The 21,547-nt window shown below is 34.2% G+C and overlaps 2 protein-coding genes and 1 pseudogene across 2 annotated transcripts; all 3 read right to left on the bottom strand.

Moving 5' to 3' along the window:
* Positions 1-232: 232 nt before the first annotated feature.
* On the bottom strand, positions 233-5,552 carry LOC110685821 (gamma carbonic anhydrase 1, mitochondrial-like). Its single transcript, XM_021862349.1, has 5 exons — positions 5,201-5,552; positions 3,569-3,712; positions 2,040-2,165; positions 1,806-1,957; positions 233-1,037 (listed from the first exon to the last, which is right to left on the bottom strand). The coding sequence occupies exons 1-5, from the start codon at positions 5,313-5,315 to the stop codon at positions 783-785; spliced, it is 792 nt and encodes a 263-aa protein (XP_021718041.1). The 5' UTR covers positions 5,316-5,552; the 3' UTR covers positions 233-782.
* Positions 5,553-5,863: 311 nt separating this feature from the next.
* Positions 5,864-10,803, bottom strand: LOC110685820 (gamma carbonic anhydrase 1, mitochondrial-like). Its single transcript, XM_021862347.1, has 5 exons — positions 10,454-10,803; positions 9,145-9,288; positions 7,857-7,982; positions 7,621-7,772; positions 5,864-6,515 (listed from the first exon to the last, which is right to left on the bottom strand). The coding sequence occupies exons 1-5, from the start codon at positions 10,566-10,568 to the stop codon at positions 6,234-6,236; spliced, it is 819 nt and encodes a 272-aa protein (XP_021718039.1). The 5' UTR covers positions 10,569-10,803; the 3' UTR covers positions 5,864-6,233.
* A 631-nt stretch (positions 10,804-11,434) lies between these two features.
* On the bottom strand, positions 11,435-15,591 carry LOC110685822 (annotated as a pseudogene).
* Between the last annotated feature and the right edge of the window lie 5,956 nt (positions 15,592-21,547).

Raw genomic sequence — 21,547 nt, 5'->3', positions numbered from 1 at the left:
TGATAAACATGAAAAAAAGTTTCATAAACGGACAAAATGAATATACGCTCGAATGTTCAACCTGTTCCATATACATCAAACCCATGTGCTAACTACTGAGGTTAGGGTAAGACAACGATGAATCGAGATAAGGGTGTGGCCTACAAGCTACAAGCTCTCACTACTCAATTCCAGTATAATATTACAAAGCGAAATGAAAAAAAAATATGCAAATCCAGCCGAAAGCTTGCAGTAATATGCAAATGCAACAAAGCCTAGTATTATTATTATTCACCACCACACAAAAGATGACTTTATCACAATAATGCAAATCACTATTAAGAAAGTAACCTTAATTTTTGCACGCAAAAGGAGAATAACAAATAGTAAGCATAGGAAAAGAAAGCTAAACTTTTCTCCATAGTACACTTTTCAATGTTTTCCTGCCTCTAATTTTTCTTCATCAACCATTGAAGAAAGCTACACTCAACCTCATTACAGTTTTTTTTTTTTTTTGTTCTGCCATATTTGAAACAAAGGTAGCTATGAAGGGTCGAAGATTATTTGACACCTAAGTTCATTGTCATAACATCGTCAAAGGTAGATGCTAAGATTCTGAGGTATGCAAGACTCAAGATTTGCTGTGTCTTGGCCATTAAATCAGCCAACATTTTTATACTATTTGAAATAGGAAAGCAGACTGCCCAAAATTGGGGATAACCAAAGTCACCTGGTAACAACACAATCCAAAATGGCAATTAGCCTGGGAAGGGCTCCCAATTAGAAAAACCCTTATAGCTGACTTATCTGGCAGTGCTGTCAGGGACAAGCTCTGGTGAAGTTTCACGAACAGCATCTAGCATTGAGCTGTAATCCTCATTCTTGAGGTTGTATTTCTTATGAAGCACCTTTTTGAATTCAACCTCATCAATGCTCTTCTCATTTTCGGCTGCATGAACCTGTGCTAGGTTAGAATAATTATTGGCTGACTGAGAAATGAAAGCCATCTCTTCTTCTGTGAGCTTCCTCAAAAATTTTGCAGGGTTTCCTGCCCAAACCTGTTTTACAAGTTTCAAAATGCAATCAACAGTCTATTTACAATTGCATACGGAGCTCCAAAGAAAAACTTATATAAGCACCTAGTTTGTCCATCTGAAGACTCCCATGAAAAATATTTTTGAAGTTAACATTTGAGAACAGGCCAAGCAAGTTCTTACGTGACGAGTATGTTAAACTTAGTACTTCCCCATATTACCCTTAGCATTCTATCAAATAAGAATTGCATTGGTCTGGTGGGGCTGTAAAGTTTGAACAATGATGAATAGGTAGGGAATTTAACTCAATTTCTTAAACAGGATCCCCAATCAAATGTGGCCTACAATCCAGGGATGGAGGGAATATTTATATTTTTTGAGTCCTCGGAAAAAATCAACTTCTATCATGTATACGTGTTAGTACTTAGTACTACCTGGACTCAAGCAAAGGATCGCATAATGTGATGAGAATACCTTTCAATTGTCACGGCACAGATTATTGGAACTTGACTCTATCCAGATTTCAGATATGTACCATTTATAATGAAAATTTAACAACAATGACAAGGGGAAAAAAATTAGCTTTAAATGGATCATTTACTCTACTAATTGCCCATAAGTAAAAAAGGTTAGATAAAAAAACCAACCCTTAATTCTAAATTCCACTCGAAGCAACTTTTTCCCCTTTGGAACCCTATGTAAAAACATTTGCTTTATCCTCCTCAAACAACTGTCATGTCAGATTTAATTGGAGAAAAATAAAATAAAAAGCAGCATAAGTTAAGGACAAACCTCCCCACAAGGTATCCTTGTATTCTGTCGTACAAGAGATCCAGCTGCAACCATGGCGTGCTTCTCAACTACAACACCATCGAGCAAAGTAGCACCCGTACCAATAAAGGCCTCATCCTCAACAGTGCAGCCATGTAATACCGCACTATGACCTGTTAAGTCCAAACTTAGGTCACGTCAACAGAAACTATATACAAGTATACATCTGCAAAACAAATACTATATAACACTGACCCACAGTAACATTGTCTCCAATAATAGTCGGCAGTACTTTCCCAGATTGATTGGTTTTCGCCACATGAACGAGAGAATTATCTTGAATATTAGTCCCAGACCCAATACTAATGTAGTTCACATCACCTGCACAAAATTGAAGCCGTGTAAGAGTTGCCGGTAAAAGAAAAACAGCATATATCACGAGACATTTATAAATAATGGTGTGTATGTGGTTCCTCGAATGATGAGACACTTTTGGTTAGACATGAAAGAGATGACATGAAGTATTAAATATAGAGGGAATTTGGAAGGATCATTTTATACCATTGTTTAACGAGGCAGTGGAGCTCATTACAAATAGGACCAGGGAAAATAAATGAAAATTAAACTTTCTAGGGGAGATAGAGACTTGAAGCTGTGACATTACTCAAGTAAAGTGGGTATGTATTCAATTCTTCATCTCTGATGCCACCCCAAAAGAGTTCCTTTTCATGGTTGAGCTTATGAGAAAAAATAAAGGTGTGGCTACTTGTAGGACTTATAACACTTGGACATTGAATAATTGGAGCACATTCCTCTTCAGGTTTATCATGTTAATTGAAACCACCTTGATCAGAGCATGGGTCCTCTACTCCTCCCTATCACTCTCCTCATCCAAAAAAAGCTACCACTCCCCTCTTCCATGTTATTTGTTCCAAAAGGCAACATTCCAATTATTTAGAGATGGGGTAACATCTTGTACTTTAATGCTAAATCACTTATTTTTGTAGAAAGGCACAATTATAGAAATGTCAAGAGCTTGCAACATAGCTAGGAGGACAGCGCAATCTTGTCTCTTCAAATGTAGCCAAAGCCCATTGATAGAATAATTGCCATCCTAAAATACAATATTACCAAATCCTAATGCTGGCATGTCCCATTTTTCTGGCAACCTCTTAAATGAAACTAAGTTATTTCCTCTCTTGACACCCTTAATCCTGCAGGCCTACATGATTACCCATGACAGCTTCTGTAAAACAATCAACCTAATTTATAACTATTTTATAAAATTGATTATTCAATAAACTGATAGCATATCAGTATACAAACTGAAACTGATATATAAATATACCTCACTATTTGAGTTCAGAGCATAGAAGTGCATAGTTGCAAGTGAAATATAGACTCTTATAACTCAACCTTCATATCGTCCATCAGCAGTGTAAGCTCATCTTATAACTAATTCATAGACTAATAAAAAGCTAAAGAGATTATCAGTTTCATTATTAATCAGGACCCTTTTTCTGACCTCTCAAGACAAGATGCATTGAAAAGACAACCTCTCACACAGCCATGCAATCTTGATGATATCTGCATATCTCCATAGGTCTAACCTTTCTAGAAAGCTCAGAAAACATTCTTTACTCAACTTAGTCTTTTTTTATCCACTAAGTCCAGCAATGTAACTTAATACGCATCATTGCCACACATAAGGCATATTACCCTAGGGTGCACATGCAAAACTGAGCCAATTATGAACAGGTCAAACATGTTGGGCAATGCATTACCTCTCAAAACACATCCATACCAAATTGAGGAACGATGTCCAACCTGAACATCTCCAATGATTGATGCGCTTGGTGCAACAAATGCTTCCTTGTTCACGAAAGGCTTCTTGTCAAATACGTTCATTAGAGTTCGATGCCGTGACACTGAAACAAGGCAAAGTTAGATAAAGAAATAAGTTAGCAATTATTGCAGTAACACTTACAAGATATTTCACAAGACCAGGTCAGCAAAGTCCAATTATATGTGTGTACAGTAAAAGCTAAAAGAGAACCCAAAAGACATAACAATAACAAGAAATTAAAAAAAAAAAAAAAAAAAAAAGAGGGAGAGAGAGCAAGAGCAAGAACAAGAGCAAGAGTTGAGCCCCTAAAACTAAGGGGAAGATGGAAGCAATCACCAATGCACCACTTCCTGATTCTCATGTGCCAATACAAAAATTTCATGGTGGACTTTCTATTACCAGTTAACTAAAGAGAAATCCCCAATTGATACTTGTCCCTAAGGCAATTGCTATTTGCTAGCCTTCCTTATTTGAGACATCAGTAAATGAAGAATATTCAGAACAAATTATCAAAACTGCACCACCCACTTCAAATCCACATTAAAACTTTCTGGTCCTTGTGTCAAATTTTCAGCTTCAATGAAAACAGAAGTTTATCCTAAAATTAAAGAGGATAATACATTGGGGAAATGAAATCGGTTGCCTCCGTCCTTACAATTAATCTTTATTCCTGAATCCTGACACTCTAGGGCATTAATATGATTGATTACATAATGCTCAATTAAAGACATAATTTTTCCTCTTTTTTCCCTTTTTTTTAATCCTTTAGGGCAGAGGCAGAATACTTTTAAGTTACTCATACTAAATGTCTTGACTATACATTTGTGTATTATATCTTCCGAATTCATATAGTCGGTAGATCAATTGTTATAGGACAGTTAAAAACAACTTGCAATAATTAGAGAAATGAAAAATGACTTGTTATACTTAATTTGCGGGATTTTCTATGGTTTTTATTTTATTGGGAAATAGTAATTTCTTTAGCTTGGAGTTCATACATAGTAGAATACACCACCTTAACCGATTGCTAACTAATAACTTGAGCATGGGTTCAAACAGGTTTCTCAATGCATGTACAAAAACCAATATTTCACCAAGCTAAGAAAATTACTGGTAGGATTAGTATAAATCACCCCATAAACTTTATAAAGAACTTAGGGGATTCAAACCACTTATGATAGAAGCTACTTCCGTGTCTACTGTTTCCTATCACTGCATCACCTCAGAAGTGGCACGGAAGTTGGTTTCCGTCTGCCTTCAGCGGGAACTTGGATGGATAAAATCAATAACCAAATAATACAGTAGTAGTACACTTTAGATTGTTCATAAAATATGTTCCACCATAGAATTCAAACTTCAAAGGCAGAAATCGAAGAATCTCCTTTTCCATTTTCAAACAACAAAAATTGGACAAAAATTATCCTAATTCAAAAACATTAACCTAATCCAAAAACAAAAGGTCAAATTAATCAGCAACATTCCACAGTAATAGACTAATAAATGAAATCAACAATCAAAACACAATAAATTTTTGAATCCAGAAAAAATAACGAGAAGAGAGAGAAATTACATTGTTCTCGGAAGTGGTAATTTCCCTGAAGACGACAACCGAGACGATCAAGTGCTTGACCAGTTTCTCTGATCCAGAATCCGACTGTGTATACTGCTCTTCCCATTGTCCCCATTTTCCCCCTTTCTTCTTCGTCGAATTGCGAGAGATGATGATTAGGGTTTTGTGAAAAGGAAGAAGAAAGCTGTGAGAGAGAAGACAGACAGCGCTGCGACCGACCGTGCTATGGAGAAAGCTCAGTTGCTTATAGCTCCTTTCACCTTGCTTTTGTTTTTTTTTCACTTTTTACGGTTATTTCTTGCTCACACGAAGCCCTTTGCTCGATTTATTTCATTTCTTGCTTATTGAAGCTCATAACTCGTAAGAAAATTGTAACACCCGCGAGTTAAATAGAATTTGTAGGTTAGACTAAACTAGAATTATCTCCGCGATTTCACTGCTTCTTGTTACAATTGGTTTGAATAGTTGGATTCTCTTCGGTAAATTTCATTAAATTAGATCTTACCCCTTAACATACCAAAGAACGGTATGCTTAAGACAGCATGAGCATTACATGCAACACAATGACTTGCATTTCATACACAACCTCCATGGTCCAGTACATAACTCAATTTAGAAACTTCATTATTTGTATAAATTGTAACAATTAAGAAGATAAGAAAATTTGATTGAATTGTTTGTTTGCAAGACATAATAGCTCAACATGCTTTGGCTTTGTAAAACAAACCATTATCCTTAGCTTTGTCCACATTATTTCCAAGGCCTGTGAATAGGATGAAACATGGTAACTCAAAAGGATTCTTTATGTATGAATTGACATCCGAAATGAATCATCAAGGCATTACAGAGCACAAGGAATCAAATTTCTAATACAACCAACAACTGATGGATGTCAAACCCAAAATTGCAAGGCAACAATTGTTTGAATTATTGGAACTGAAACAGCCATCCTTGGTAATATCTGAGCATAGCTGACAAAATAACATTAACAAACCCCAGCAATGTGACAGCAAGAGTTGCAAGAGAGTTTAATTTAGGAAGATTTTTGTTCGCCTTTGTTTGGCAGAATGTTATCAGGGAGGATGAGCTCTGGGGGTGTTTCTCGGACAATACCGATCATTGAGTCATATTCCTCATCTTTGCGAGCATATTTCTTTCGCAGAACCTTCTCAAATTCAATCTCTTCAAAGCCCTTATCATTCTCGGATGCATGAACCCGAGCAAGATTGGTATAATTAATGGCAGATTCAGATATGAAAGCTAACTCTTCCTTGGTAAGGTTCCTGAGGAATTTAGCCGGATTTCCACCCCACACCTGTATTCAAGAAGTGGCATACAAATATATTAGCAAGCATGAGCCTGCATTCCTGCACACTCCAATTGAACCTATGATACTTCAGAGGGCGGTTAAAAAAAGAAGTTAAGTTGAACTGCCCCTCCCAAAGGGCAGAAGAGATGTGGCAGCAACCACTCTGACCAGGCATTTCTCAGATGAAAAACATCAATTTATTAGTCAAGTTATTTAAAAATGCTACACATTGGATTGGAGACAGAATACCTACAGGCAAAAATAACCAGATAGGACTCAGCCCAGACCAAAATAACTACTACAATTTATAGAACATATAAAACAAGCACACTAATTGGATTCTTATCATAAAAGCCCCTTAAGACATAAGACAAGGTGACTCGAAAACTGAGACCAACCTTTCTGCTTTATGTCATGCCCCAACTAATTTTAACAGGTGGAGGTAGAAGGCCCAAAATCCTAACATTAAGTGGTAGGCATGCAACAACATAAGGTTCGAGTTCCACTTCAAATACACCAATGATGCATGTGACACCACATTAATGACTAGAAGCACAGGTTTTTAGCAAGTGGCTCAGGCAAATCTCATGCATTGGAGGGTCTCAATCACACAAAAGTCTAAAACAGGGTATATTTGCTTAAAACTAAAATAGAAAACCAGAACATAATGTGAAAATGAAAATACTAATTAAATGGAAATTAAACAGAAATTTTTTAAGCAAATTATTCATCAATGAAATGCTCTATCCAATCTAAAACTTCTACTCTGCCCTAATTTCAAAAGACAAAGAACCTTTTTATTCTTTAAAAACACTTCACAAATCCAGTCCGAATTTCATCTTTCGCATCCAGACTATATCAAACACATGCACACAGAAACTCCAATTTCTACCCAAACACCTACTTTCCACTTGGCATTCGTTCCTTAACAATTATCAAAACCATCACTCATGATCCTTGATCATCATGGTTTTCTCACAACAAAACAGTGAAAAGGTTTCTTAAGCAATCCGTGCATTAACTTCTGAGAAAGTACAAAATGGTTCAGACCTTTCAGTTCGAATAACTAAAACAGAACTAGCTAAGCAGTAGAAAGGGAGCAATTCACTACCTGCCCAGAGGGAATTCTAGTATTCTGTCTTACAAGAGCTCCAGCTGCAACCATGGCGTGTTTTTCAACAACCACCCCGTCAAGTAAAGTGGCACCCATGCCCACAAATGCCTCGTCATCAACAGTACAGCCATGTAAGATAGCACTATGACCTGGTCAATGCATATCAAAGGTCACACAATTTTGTTACATACTGGAAAACAAGTATAGTAGTTTGTTCATCTTTTTTAACTCACCTACAGTAACATTATCACCAATAATGGTCGGCAATACCTTCCCAGCTAAGTTAGTTTTTGCAACATGAACAAGAGAATTGTCTTGAATGTTGGTCCCAGATCCAATGCTAATGTTGTTCACATCACCTGCATAAGATTAATTAAGGCCAAATTAGGCAGCAGAACATAATTTAAGGAACATTGCCAGCAGCAGCCAAAAGTGCATAAGTGCATGCAGGGATATTTTAAATGAAAACAGAGGTTAACAGTAGAAATAGACAAAAAGCAAATATGACATCCAAGTGCCAATCATATCATATATTCATAACATTAATCCAAAGTCTCCTACGAAGCTACCACTTACTTTAAGGAAGTGGTTAGAACTTAGAAAGCTAAAATAATAATGCAATACTGTTAAAGATTTAAAAGGTGAGCAAAGGAAAATGCAGGAGAAGAAAGGCAAAGATTCACGCCTAGACTAAGTCAAGCGCACAATTCCACAATAAAATATTGTCATTCATTTAAAGAATATCAATCTATAATCATGTTTCGAAAAAATTAGCAAAGTATCACAAAATTCTAACAGCAATGCATCATCTCCAGCAACAAAAGATTTAAAACTTCTTTCTCAATTAAGCTACAATCATTACTGAACACCCAACGGCGTGCATCGTATGTATCACAGGCCTTACAAAGAGCTAATGTCCAGGCAAAGCAAATGGTAAGATATATTAGGAATTAAAACACTAGAGACAAAAAAAAAAAAAAAAAAAGCTGCCTTGTGCAGCTTCATTACCCTGCTGTGTGTTTAAAGCTACTTATGAAAAGAGCTCATGCATCCTAGATTCCTAGATCCTACTGTTATAGTTTAATAATACTCCGTAATAGTGCATGAAGCTGGAAACCCTATTATTAGATAAATAAAAATTCAGTAACTTAAAGCTAATATTTGAAATTATATCTGTTTAAAAATATTAGATCACAATTTTCTTTATGATCAAATCTCTTCAACTTTGACCAGTATTATTTAATCACAATGTAATTTAAAACTATTAAATAGCTTACGAAAGTGCTATTTCTAAAAAATAAATTATGCAAATAAATTAATACAAAATCAGGCAGATTAAAGATCAAAGTTAACAAGCTTTGGCAACTAAAGTAAAATGCGACATATCAATTAAAGATGGAGGTGGTATAATAAAGATCATAGCTTTTACTAACAAACACATGCTTTTTGTTTATGTGAGTCTAAAGCAAAAACAAACTATCATACAAGGTTGGAAAAGGAGGGAAAATTTAAACACCTTACCTCTTAAGACACAGCCATACCAAATGGAAGAACCATGTCCTATCTGCACATCACCAATAACAGATGCACTTGGTGCCACGAATGCTTCCTTGTCAACAATGGGCTTCTTGTCAAAAATGTTCATGAGGGTCCGATGTCGAGACACTTAAAAAAAGAAAGACAGCATATAAATATGAGACACAGATGACAATATTAGGACCAAACATTAGAGGCATCATATTATAAGATAAGTAAGTATATATGCTCAATTCACGGTGAATATCTTTTACTGTGAGATATTGTCAATGAAATTTATAGGATTACAAAACACCAGATCATCTTTCAGCTTCGTGCAAATGAGGGATTATGATCTTTCTCTAGCAAACACTTCAAAAAGAAATTCCTGCAGCTCCCAGCAGCATAACACACAATCAATACTAGTCTCTACTTAATTCTCTGTCAATCAATACTAGTCTCTACTTAATTCTCTGTCAATCAAAGATAAAAGTCAAGAAAATAATCCCTGAAAAACACTAGAACTATTAGAAACTCAATTCAATTCCATCCAATATCGCCAGCAATGTCATGCCCTTATATTTGATTATTTGAATATAGAACTTCCAGCAAAACACCCACATCTAACATATCTTATCAGGAATAACAACTGTTGGACAAAACTCCCTATAGAATCCCCTAGTGAGAGTAACCCAAACATTTCTCAAAACCTTAAAGCATTGGTCCAAAACTAAAATCATCACACTATTCAGCTAAAAACATGTCACTTACTTTTCTACCTTCAAAGAATAAAAGGCAACCCACCCCTCAATCAACCACATCGCCATCACCGTACAATCTCAGCTGCTCAGCAGCCACCAAAACATGATCACATTTCCACAGGGCCAAAGTTCAACAATCAAAATCCCACACACTCGTCATAGGCTACCAATTCGACTTTCGAATTAAACCTCAAGTGAATCATTGTACATGTAGATACATCCTAAACCATCAACAAATTGCGGCATTTCGTAATAAAGCTCCAATTGCAAATTAGAGCTAATTTCTTTCAATGACTCAAAACAGCTACCCCACAACAAAGTTCTATGATTCAATCCACCAGAATTTCTCCAATCATATATGTTCCTTATAAAAACAACAGCTCTAGTTCCCAATTTATAGAAAGAAAAATCAATTCAAGAACATAGTCAACCTCATTCACCATTTCCACGAATCATAAAGAATTTGATCCAAAAAATCTACGAAAAATGGCGGATAAGATAGAAAATGATAGCAGATCTAATAATGAAAATGCAGAGAAAAAAGTGAAGCTTACGTTGTTCCTGGAAGTAGTAGTTTCCTTGAAGACGACATCCGAGACGATCCATGGCTTGACCAGTCTCTCTGATCCAAAATCCGACGGTGTAAATGGCTCTTCCTAGCGTCCCCATTTTCTTCTTGTTGTTTTACTCCGATTTGATTGGTTCGTCGATTTAGGGATTTGATGAAAGGGGGGGAAATTAGGGTTTATCAGTAGAGTGGGTGGGGCATTTGGGGAAGATGGAGAGGAAGTGACTGAAAGAGTGAGGAGAGAGAAATAAAAAGGGCAAACTAACGACTGATCCCCGTAGTATTATTTACTTTGTCTAAAAATTTCATTACGGAGTTCATTAGATTCGTGAATTACAACAAACAATCTTAGCTTTGCTCAAAATATATTGCCAAGTACTGTATTTGATTCAATTATCACGAATAGATGAAAATCTTACTCTTTTATGATACTAGTAAAACTTTTTATTTTGAATTAGTCTTTCTATTAAAAAAAAAAAAAAAAAAAACAATTACTCACATCATTTTAAATTCATATACAAGTACTCCGTTTAATGTTTGGTTTATCTCAATACGGAGTACTACATACATTGAACAAAAGTTGCACATTTGTAAATGTAACCCATCTAATACAAGCAATTTGGATGTACCATTCAAAAGAACGATCTCTTAATTTTTATTTTTATTTTTTCTTTAAACAAACGGTTTGTATATAACAACTATACAACATTAGATTTGAACCTAATATTTTATAATACTTGTAGGAGAACCCAATTAAGCTTTCCCTTCTGGTACCCACCAATTGAAGTAGCTGCTAATTAGCAACCAAGTTACTTCGTATTGTTTTAAAATTCATAAACTAATCGCATGCATCATCTACATAATAGTTTCTTGGTTCCTTCAAATGAAATCTCATAAATTTACTCATTTGTTATGATGGTAAAGCCATATGCTTAAATTGCAGCAATGACAATATGCAAGTAGTAACTACTCCGTAAATCCTAACATTCGTGGAGGACGAAAGCGGAATTCTGTGAACATCCATCCTAATAACTCTGTTCTATCAAAATTGATTTCAGGCAGGTTTATTTGGGCACTGCATGCCTAATTGGCTAAGCCTAATCTTCTTTCTCCAGAACAATGAATTCTAAAACTAAAGCACATACAAATAGAGTACGACAGATCAAGATCTGCGTGCCAGATTCTATTTCAAAACCAGCACTAAGATTTCCAGATTGGTTACATGCCTGTCAAATAAAACATGAACACAATCTATTTATCATCGTTATCATATCCAGAGGCTTGGAGCATTTAACTACGGAGACATAAGCTGCCAGTTAGAATGCAATTCATCAGTGTTCAGCCTCTACTTATGAAGCATTAATGCCGTTAACAATAACAATCATAACCACTTGTCAACTTGTGTGCCTTACTGCCTCAAGCCCTCAACAATGTACGAAGCATAGAGATCCCTGGGACACAGCACAACAAACACAAGTTATTATGGACGTCCAATATGAGAAGAAAAAAGTACTAAGGACATTGGAGTAGTGGAGAGTTGGAGAATAAAGACATTGCAGAATCATGTACTGTATTGTTACAAAGAATCTCACATTGAATATTTGATGGCAGCAATTGCATCTGGAGCTGGCAGAAAATCATTCACTGCAACACTCTTATTCTCGTTCTTCTTGTCTATATTTTCTGTGAAGGAAACCTTTGATGGAAGTGGAAGAGAAATAAAAGGTCAAAAACGGGACCCATAATCTCTAAGTAACAAAAGATAAAGATGATAAGCAAAGGATACAGTCTTCAAAAAAAACGACGAATTTCAGCAAGGCGGTGAGGAGGAAGTTCATTGAGCTCCGTGTAGTGACGGAATTCAGGATCATCCGCACACACTGCTATAATCTTGTCATCTTTCTCACCCTGCAACACATAATATAAGTTTAAATTTTAGAAAGTTGATTGTGGCATTTCAGTTTATGGTAGGACCAAATAATTGTAGGATGCTGTACATTACTAAAGCAGGAAAGGTGAAGGTGGAGGAAAGACATTCACCTGATCAATCATAGGCATGAGTCCAATAGCCCGAGCTCGAAGGAAAGAACCTGGAAGTATAGGCTCCTGAAAATTGCAGAAACATGAAATACTTTCATCCATGAGTTTATGAAGGCTATCTTACACACGTAACATAAAATAACGATTCACATAGCTCATTTGCTACCTGCATCAGTACAAGCACGTCCATAGGATCACTGTCCTCACAAAGGGTACGCGGGATGAAACCATAATTATGTGGGTAAACAACTGATGAGTAAAGAACCCGATCAACCTACAAGTAAAGATCAGCATCAGTTACACAACTTGTACTTGTGCAATGCGTAATAAGATACAGGCCATGCAGCCATACAACGAAGCATCTATTTTAAGTTCTTGCCAATATCCCCCAGGGGAGGGAGTGGATTGGCTTTAATGCCATGATTGATCACGGAATCCTTCAGAATGGGGAAAGAAAAAAGGAATAGAAAATGCAGTTACAAACACTCCCCACACCAACCCATAGATCATCAAAAAAAGTCAATCCCCTGATCCATTTACTCCTAATTATATAAACACAACCCTCCCAATATGTCCTCACAAATGACTCCAAGAAGTAAAACAGGAACAGATATACAGCAGAGGTGGAGGAGGGGTGTTATCACATTGAAGGTAGATATTTAGGGCAAACCATTCGCAAATAGTATCCCTAGAAAACAATGTTCCAACAACAGCAGCAAAAATTAATGATTGAAAATGAGAACAAATCATAAAGCACCTAACATTAACTAAGGAAAAAAATAAATCAAAAAATTCAAAACTAGCATTACTTTAATCAACCCAGTTGTCTTGTCCAACTCATACTTGACTTTGCTCCCTTTGCTTATCTCCACAACCTGTAGTGCAAATAATTGTAGAGTATGAGCAAGACACCACACATTTTCCCAAAAAAATAAAAAATAAAAAATAAAAAAATCCAATGTAAAATCATTCCTGAAGAGGAAAGGAAACTAGGTTGCCGTGCTCAGACATATAACAGCAAATGCCCTTGAGGAAAGATGATTTGACAACCATACTTCGTACCATCACATACTTAACCTAAGAATCTAAGATCTGAATATCACAATTGATGTTCTACATCATATATTCACCAAATAACTAAGTGCTATAAGTATAATGTTTCTCGTCTGTCAGCCACACAATACACTGCAAAATCAAGTCCAGTGTAGAAAATCATTATCATACAACAAGATGAATTGGTTATTAGCATTGTACTTACACAGTTGAAAACTGTAGGAGCCTCAGGTCCTACAAAACCACACACAAGTCAGAAACACAGACTACAAAGATTGATAAACTTGTCAAATAACTATAATCAATAACACAGAGATGTAAATTAGCCCACACCACCAACAATGAAGACAGAAACAACATATGATAGCAGTACTCAACTACTCAATTAGGGAAAACATATATTTCATTGCAAAACAGGTGATAAATTATGCATAGTAAACTTAATAAATTATACGATAGCAGTCCCAAGTACCAACCGATTTCAATCTGTCAGATGCCTAACTATTCTGAGCAAATGTGATAAGATATTTCCCTGATTCTCATCAACCAGACATAATTGATGAACAATATGCATTGGAGAAAGATTTGTACATGCACCTTTAGTATAACACAATGAGTAGCACAGAAATTAAGAGAAATTCAAGATTAGCAAAGGTTAAAAACAATGAGCAAGTGGTTTAAACATATGTATCATGGCTGAAAGAACAGCAAAATGTCATCTACACTTTACCAATCTCCAGATCATGCCAGGGATGAGCAGCCACAGATCGTCGGGTCATGGAGGAAAGGATTCTCTCATTCAGGGTGACACGAGGAAACCCTGAATACTGGTTACCTTCCTGATTACTCGCTTCTCCTTCATTGCTTGCCATTGTTTCCTTCTACAGGACCAAAACAAAAACCAATACATCAGCTATATACATAGACATGATGAAACTATAAATCAAATACAATGACAAAACTTCAATAACAATGCAGGGGATTGCGAAAAAAAGATATTTGACAGATGACAATCATCTGATGATTAAACTAGATTGTTAGGCCCTGTGCTCTTCAACTTCAATTCTATCGAATCAGTAACCAATCATTTTTAATCCGCAAATACAAGTAACTATTCCGTACCTAACAAAAAACACCAGTAAGTCGGCCAAATTCCTACTAGTCCAATACAAATCAAATGAAGCAAATGTGGCCTGCTATTTAAAGACGGCGTGTCTAGTCATCTAGACCACCCGAGATTCCAACTAAAACAGGAATTGCACCAGCTTCTAGTTCTTATGCATCAAATGAGTAACTAGATAAAACCCTTCAGCGATTGATAATCAAATAACCTACTCCCAAGTTCCCAATAACACTATCACCTTCAAAAGCACACAGAAGGCCTAATCAAAAACTTATTCCGGGAAAAAAATGATACATGAAATTTGGCATTTAAACATTAAGCAGCAACCACAGCAATTACAAATTTACAACTGTCCAATACAGTAATAAAAATCACCCAACAGCTGAATGAATTGATTATCTGGAGTACCACTAAAAATTATGCTACTATATTTTAAGAAAATAAAAACAATAAACAAAGGTAGCAATTATTCAAAAATAAATAAATAAATAAAATTTAAAATAAAAAATAAAAAATAAAAAAACCCACATGAATTCATCCATAAATATGAGATTAGAAGTTAAAATATAGCCATAAAAACAAGCATTTCATCATAAATTAGCATAAAAATTTGAACAGGAGCCCGAAAAAATGAGAGAGGCGATGAAAATAACTTACAGAGAATACGAGTATCACTGAAAGCAAAGTATGATTATGAGATTTATATTTTATTTTTTTTCTCTCTTTCTATCTCTGACTGAAATGCTTCCGACCTTTGTAGACGTAAAAGGATGACTTTGTAATACCCAAAAATTAAAAATTACTTTATAAAAACAATATTAACATATTTGCTAGAACACTCCTGTACTCCACCACCCCTTATGAATGAGTGTGGGATAGGGGGTTTAGAATTAAGGAAATTTGTTGTACGAGTAGTTTGTCGATTTCCTTTTTAAAAAAAGTTTGTCCATTTTTAGGCTAAGATTCCACTTTCAACCGTCCGTCTAGATTTCTGGTAGATTACGAATTACGATAACACTCCAATGATATTTTTATTTTTATTTTTAGTTTTATTTCCAAAGTAAGATAAAGGAAAAATATTAGAAAACCCTCCTCACGAGGGAATTCCTAATGCATCTGAGGAAAGAATGGGAATTAAACTAGAGTTATTACAAGGTATGATATCCATATTGTCACTAACTAAATGACCCACATTTGCTATCCAATCTGCTGCTTTATTCGCCTCTCGATAGATATGGTGAATGCTCCAACTGTGAAACTGAGAAAAAAGAGCTCTAATATCGAAGATAATGTGCTCGATCTCCCATGGAATGAACCAAATACCTTGGACTACGTTGATAACTAAAAGGTTGTCGCCCTCAATTTGAATATTGCGAATACCTTGTTGAAGAGCTATGAGAATGCCTTTGTGGAGCGTCGTAACTTCTGCAATGAAGACTTTGGTACTACCCAAGTTGAAGGTGGTAGCCTTGATAAGTCAACCGTTGTTATCTCTGATGATGAATCCTGCCGCCGCTGAGTTGTTGTAGACTGACCCGTCGAAGTTGAGTTTATAGAAATTTGAAGGAGGTGGCTTCCAAGAAACTAGGAGTTGAGGTTGGGGAGTGGAATGGGGGGAATGGGATCTCTTGAGGGGAGATCCCAAAGATCAAGAGATCCCAAGGAAGAGAAGATATCTATGAGACTTTTTAGTGTCCACTCATTGAACGCAAAGTACGCTCGATGGTAAACTCGTAACATGTCTATAGTTTCATTTCGGAAAATGATAGAATTTTGTTCTTTCCAAATGCTCCAGATAAGGAAAATAAATTTCCTTAGAATAAAGTTGTGTTTTCTAAGAAACAACATAGATTCAACAAGTGACTGAGAAGGGATTGTGCAGTCTAACCATTTCTTTATAAGAGGGTTAGACCAAATTTCTATTGTTTTGTCACATTATAGGAAAAGGTGATCCAGAGTTTCGCTAAGTTGATTGCATAGAATGCAATTTTCAAATGGAATAATATTTTGCTTTTTTAGAAGGTGACGAACTCCAAGACTATTGTGAAAGATTTGCCATAAGAAAATCTAAAGCTTAGGGGGGATGTCTAGAGCCCAGATCCAACGATATTGTCATTTAATGCTATTTGGCTCAAGATTATGGGCCAACCATGTTGCAGTTTTAACCGAAAAACATCCTGAAGTAGTTAGCCCCCATACAGGCTTATCTTTTAGTGCCATTCTTGGTAGGGGAATGCCCAATATTGTTGCCAAAACTCCGTCAGGGAGGAGTGGGTGTAGTTTGACTTTGTCCCACTGTTTGTTCGGTAAAATAAACTTTGAGACTTTAGCATCAATGTTTACTTGGTTTGGGTCTTTTTTAAGCATTTTGAGTAAGCTCTGATTATCTATCCAGTTGTCTAACCAGAAGTAGATATCAGTTCCATCTCCAATTTTCCATCTCCAATTTTCCATCTAATTGCTTTTCGTAAGAGATCACGTTGAGCTAGAATTTTTCTCCATATTTTGAAATCCTTTGGGCCAGGAATATAATCAAAAAAGGATGAATTTTGGAGGTATTTATCTCTAATGAATTTAACCCAAAAATGATATGGCTTGGTGACAAGCGCTAAATCGGTCGCACAATCTAGGCTAGGTCAAACACATTTATAACAAACACCTCACTCAAACAAGTATAATGGCAAGCAAGGGTTCGGTCCACAGAGAACGGGAATCAATTGCTAAATAATCTTAACGCTCAAGCTAAATTGAAATCAAGGTATAAGTGGTGATTAACTAACAGCCTACAACTAAGGATTGAATTCAAGGAATTAAAACACTAGGGGAATGGGATTCACTCAACCAATAGCAATTAGGCAAATAGGGAGGAGCAAGGATAAAGGAATACCAAAGACCACATGCAAGACCAACTTCAAACGATATGAGAACAACTCAAATCACTAAGCTTAGATCCCTCATTAACTTAGCAACAAAAGATACATAATCATATTGTAATAAGTAATGAAACATTCAACTCACACTTCCATGTCGAACCAAACATTTCATGCCATCAAGTTCAATAATCTAGGTTAATTACTCCTATCATGAAGAACTAACAAGCAATCTCATATAATCCATTTTAATCACAATCCATCATCAAAATCACTCCCAAACTCACATAATCACAATTAGGTTGGGTTTCACCCAACCCCTAGCTAAGGAACTACTCACACATCATATTGAAAAGCACAAAATAAAAATTTAGGGTTCTATCTTGCTCAACAAACTTGGAATAGTAACTTGCTAAAAATAGAACTAACATTCAACAACAATCATCAAAGAACTAAAAGGGATTCAAATAACAAGGTACAACATGATAAATAAGAAACCAAGTAAAGTGGAAAGAGAAAAGTTACTAAAATGAAGCTTAAAAAATGTTGAATAATTGCTGAAAATATGAGAATAATCCTTGAAGTTTGCTTCTACAATGATTAGATTTTTGAGTTTTAAAACTAGATCATCAACTAATTTTTATGAACTAAGGTGCTAACTAAGAGAGTTTTTGCTGAAAACTATTCTACTGTTTTTCTTCTCTCCCAAAAATGATCTAAAAAGGACCTTAAATAGTCCGTACAAAGTTGGTTGAGATCGGGAAAAGGTCCGACCGAACTCTGGGTAGGTTCGGTCGGACTCAGGGTAGGTTCGGTCGAACCTCCCTGATCCTTGTTTGGCCGAACTTTTGAGGTTCGACCCCTCCTGCAAAATTGCTGAAAATTGGTTTGACACTGCCTTCTTTATACCCTGGAGGTTCGGTCAAACTTTTCAAAAGTTTGACCACACCTAGGTTCGATTGAACCTTTCAGAGGTTCGGCCACACCTCCTCTTGCACTTCCTTTTCTTGCTTCCTTTCCTTCCCTTTTTGTTCCTCTTGCCTTTGTCCATGTCTCCATACTTGGCCAAGGGCTTCCCACCGTGCTTAGGACCGCCATGGAACCTGCAAAAGATAGAAAAGATCACGAGAGTATGGGGATGATAAAATAATGCATAAAGATTATCAAAACAAGCGCAAATAAGCATTACTCATCATCAACACATAAAGAAGCCATAAGAGGAGAAATGAGGTGGAAAAACCTAAGAAAAATAGGAGGAAAAAGACCTAAATACTACCCCTAAGAGTGACATAAATGTCACTCATCAACAATTAAAAGCTTTGATCTAGTCTAATCGAATTCAATTTTGTCAAAATTAAGTGATAAGTATCTGAAACAAGTTAAAGAATAAGACCATGTTCACTTCACTATATGTTAGTTTACTGAATTGAAATAATTTTTACTAAAATAAATTATTTTTATTGAACTTAAATTATTTTTGCTGGATTGAAATTACATTTATTGATTTTCTATTATATTTCTTTAAAAGTTATTGATTTTTATAGAACTGGAATATGTTTATTGAATTGAAATTATTTTTACTGATTTTTTCTTATAAGGTTAAGTGAACAGGGCATAAGTCCGTATGATCTATCAATCTTACTCACGGAGTACAAGAACAACAAAATTTTAGTCCCAAATTGATATGAGATCAACTTAAATCTTCAATATAGCATAGTTAGAGCACACCCCCAAAAAATATATTGTACGTAGTATTAAAATTGAAAAAGAGATCTTTCTATATACACTCGAGTGTACATTTTTTTTTAATGTCCGAGTGTATACTCTTGGGTGTACCTTACACCCGTATATATAGAAAACTAGATGAAAACACCTGTATATTTGTATTTTTTTTACAACTTATATTTGTTTCCTATGTTTGTGATAAAATTTGTTACTTTATTTATTCGTTGTACGTAGTATATCATATTATCATTTAATATTTTTATTTTATTTATTTTAGAATAAATTGTGAATTTTCTCTCACTTGTTATATATATTTAAATGAAATTCCGAATATCAAAAGATAATATTTTATATTTATTAATTTAAACTTTAAAATTTCATTCGCCAATTTTATTTTGTTAACGTAGAACTTAATTTACAAATAAATGATAAATGATGAACATTTTTTTTTTGCTAGAAAAAGAGAAAGGATATATTTTTAATTTCAATGGTTTTTTCATATTTTGTATTTAATTTAAAACTGTATTTTTTTTTATTTTTTTTATTTTTTTTTTGTAGAGAAACTGATTTTTTTTTTAACAAATGTGATTTCCTTTTTTTTTTATTAGTATATTTTTGTAAAATATTTCATTATAATCACTTGTCATATTTTCATTATTTTTTTTATCCAATCCAATTTTTTTAAAATATCAATTGAACGTGAATTTTTTTTTATTTTTTAAGTTTAATAATATTTTTTTATATATACGAAATAAAATAAATTGTTCTTTTCTCTTAAATAAAATTTCCAATTTATAAAGATAATATTTCATTTTTTATAATAAATTTAAATTTTTAGTTTTAATCTTACGTGGCGCTTTAAAATAACAATCATACGTGGCATAATCCTATACGTAACGCTCTAAAAATACTAATTCTACATGGCGCTCTAATAATTTTTTAAAAATCAAAATTCTAGGTGGCTCTCTAAAATCTTGGGAAAAAACTCCCTTTTATATAATTTAACATAATTTTTTTTATTAATATATTTATATAAAATATTTTTTTCATTATTTTATTTTATCTAATATCAATTGAACGTGAATTTCATTTTTTTTTAAGTTAAATAGTATTTTTTTATATATATGAAATAAAATAAATTGTTTCTTTTCTCTTAGATAAAATTTTCAATTTAAAAAGATAGTATTTTATTTTTATAATAAATTTAAATTTTTAATTTTAATCTTACATGGCGCTTTAAAATAACAATCATACGTTGCATAATTCTATAAGTAACGCTCTAAAATACTAATCTTACATGGCGCTCTAATGTTTTTTTAAAAATAAAAATCCTAGGTGGCTTTTAAAATCTTGGGAAAAAATCTCCATTATATATATACTAGTTTTGTACCCGGGCGATGCCCAAATTGTTGATAAAATTAGTAGTTTAATTTTTCAATAGATATCTATGTTATTATTGACTTGAAATTATTTTTATTGACCTTAAATTATTTTTACTGAATTGAAAATATTTTTACCAAACTAAAATTATTTAACTAATTTTCTATTATTTTTTTAAATAAATTAAATATATTATAAATGGATCTTATTTTAAAGAATTTTTTAAACTGAATTTTATGATGGAAATAGAACCAAGTTATAGGATATTTATTAAAAGTTATGATTAATTTTGTGTATATGAAATATTAGAAGTATATGTTTAATAAAACTCTATACAAATTTTTTATCTTAAAAAATCTATTCAAAATTCGATTACTTAGCATCATGGTGTCACAATTATATCAATTTGTTGCCTACGTGGCGTGACACTTGGAGAAAAATTAAAATGCCAAGTGTCGCTGTCTTATGGCCTGGCTCCAAGACCAGCTTTATTTATTAGTGACTAGTTTTGTGCCCGGGCGATGCCCAGATGGTTGATAAAATTTTAAGATAACATTTTTACTTGAATGTTAAATACAGTCAAATAATTCGTTCTAATAATGTAAGATATTTAGACATACGATATCATAAGGTGTGTACTTTGTGTAGTTTTGTTTGTAAATAGATATCTATGTTATTATTGTCTTGAAATTATTTTTATTGAACTTAAATTATTTTCACTGAACTGAAAGTATTTTTACCAAACTAAAATTATTTTTATTGATTAAAACTTATTTTACTGATTCTCTAATATTTTTTTAAATAAATTAAATAACAATGTATTTTGTATGTGGCTAACCACAACATCTGGCCAGACAAAGTAACTCCTATAAAACTGATCGAGTAACCC

The sequence above is a fragment of the Chenopodium quinoa genome, unplaced genomic scaffold (genome assembly GCF_001683475.1).
Source record: "Chenopodium quinoa cultivar QQ74 unplaced genomic scaffold, ASM168347v1, whole genome shotgun sequence".
NCBI lineage: Eukaryota > Viridiplantae > Streptophyta > Magnoliopsida > Caryophyllales > Amaranthaceae > Chenopodium > Chenopodium quinoa.
The sequence above is the reverse complement of the archived record's forward strand: the minus strand, read 5'-3'. Positions and strand labels throughout refer to the sequence as shown.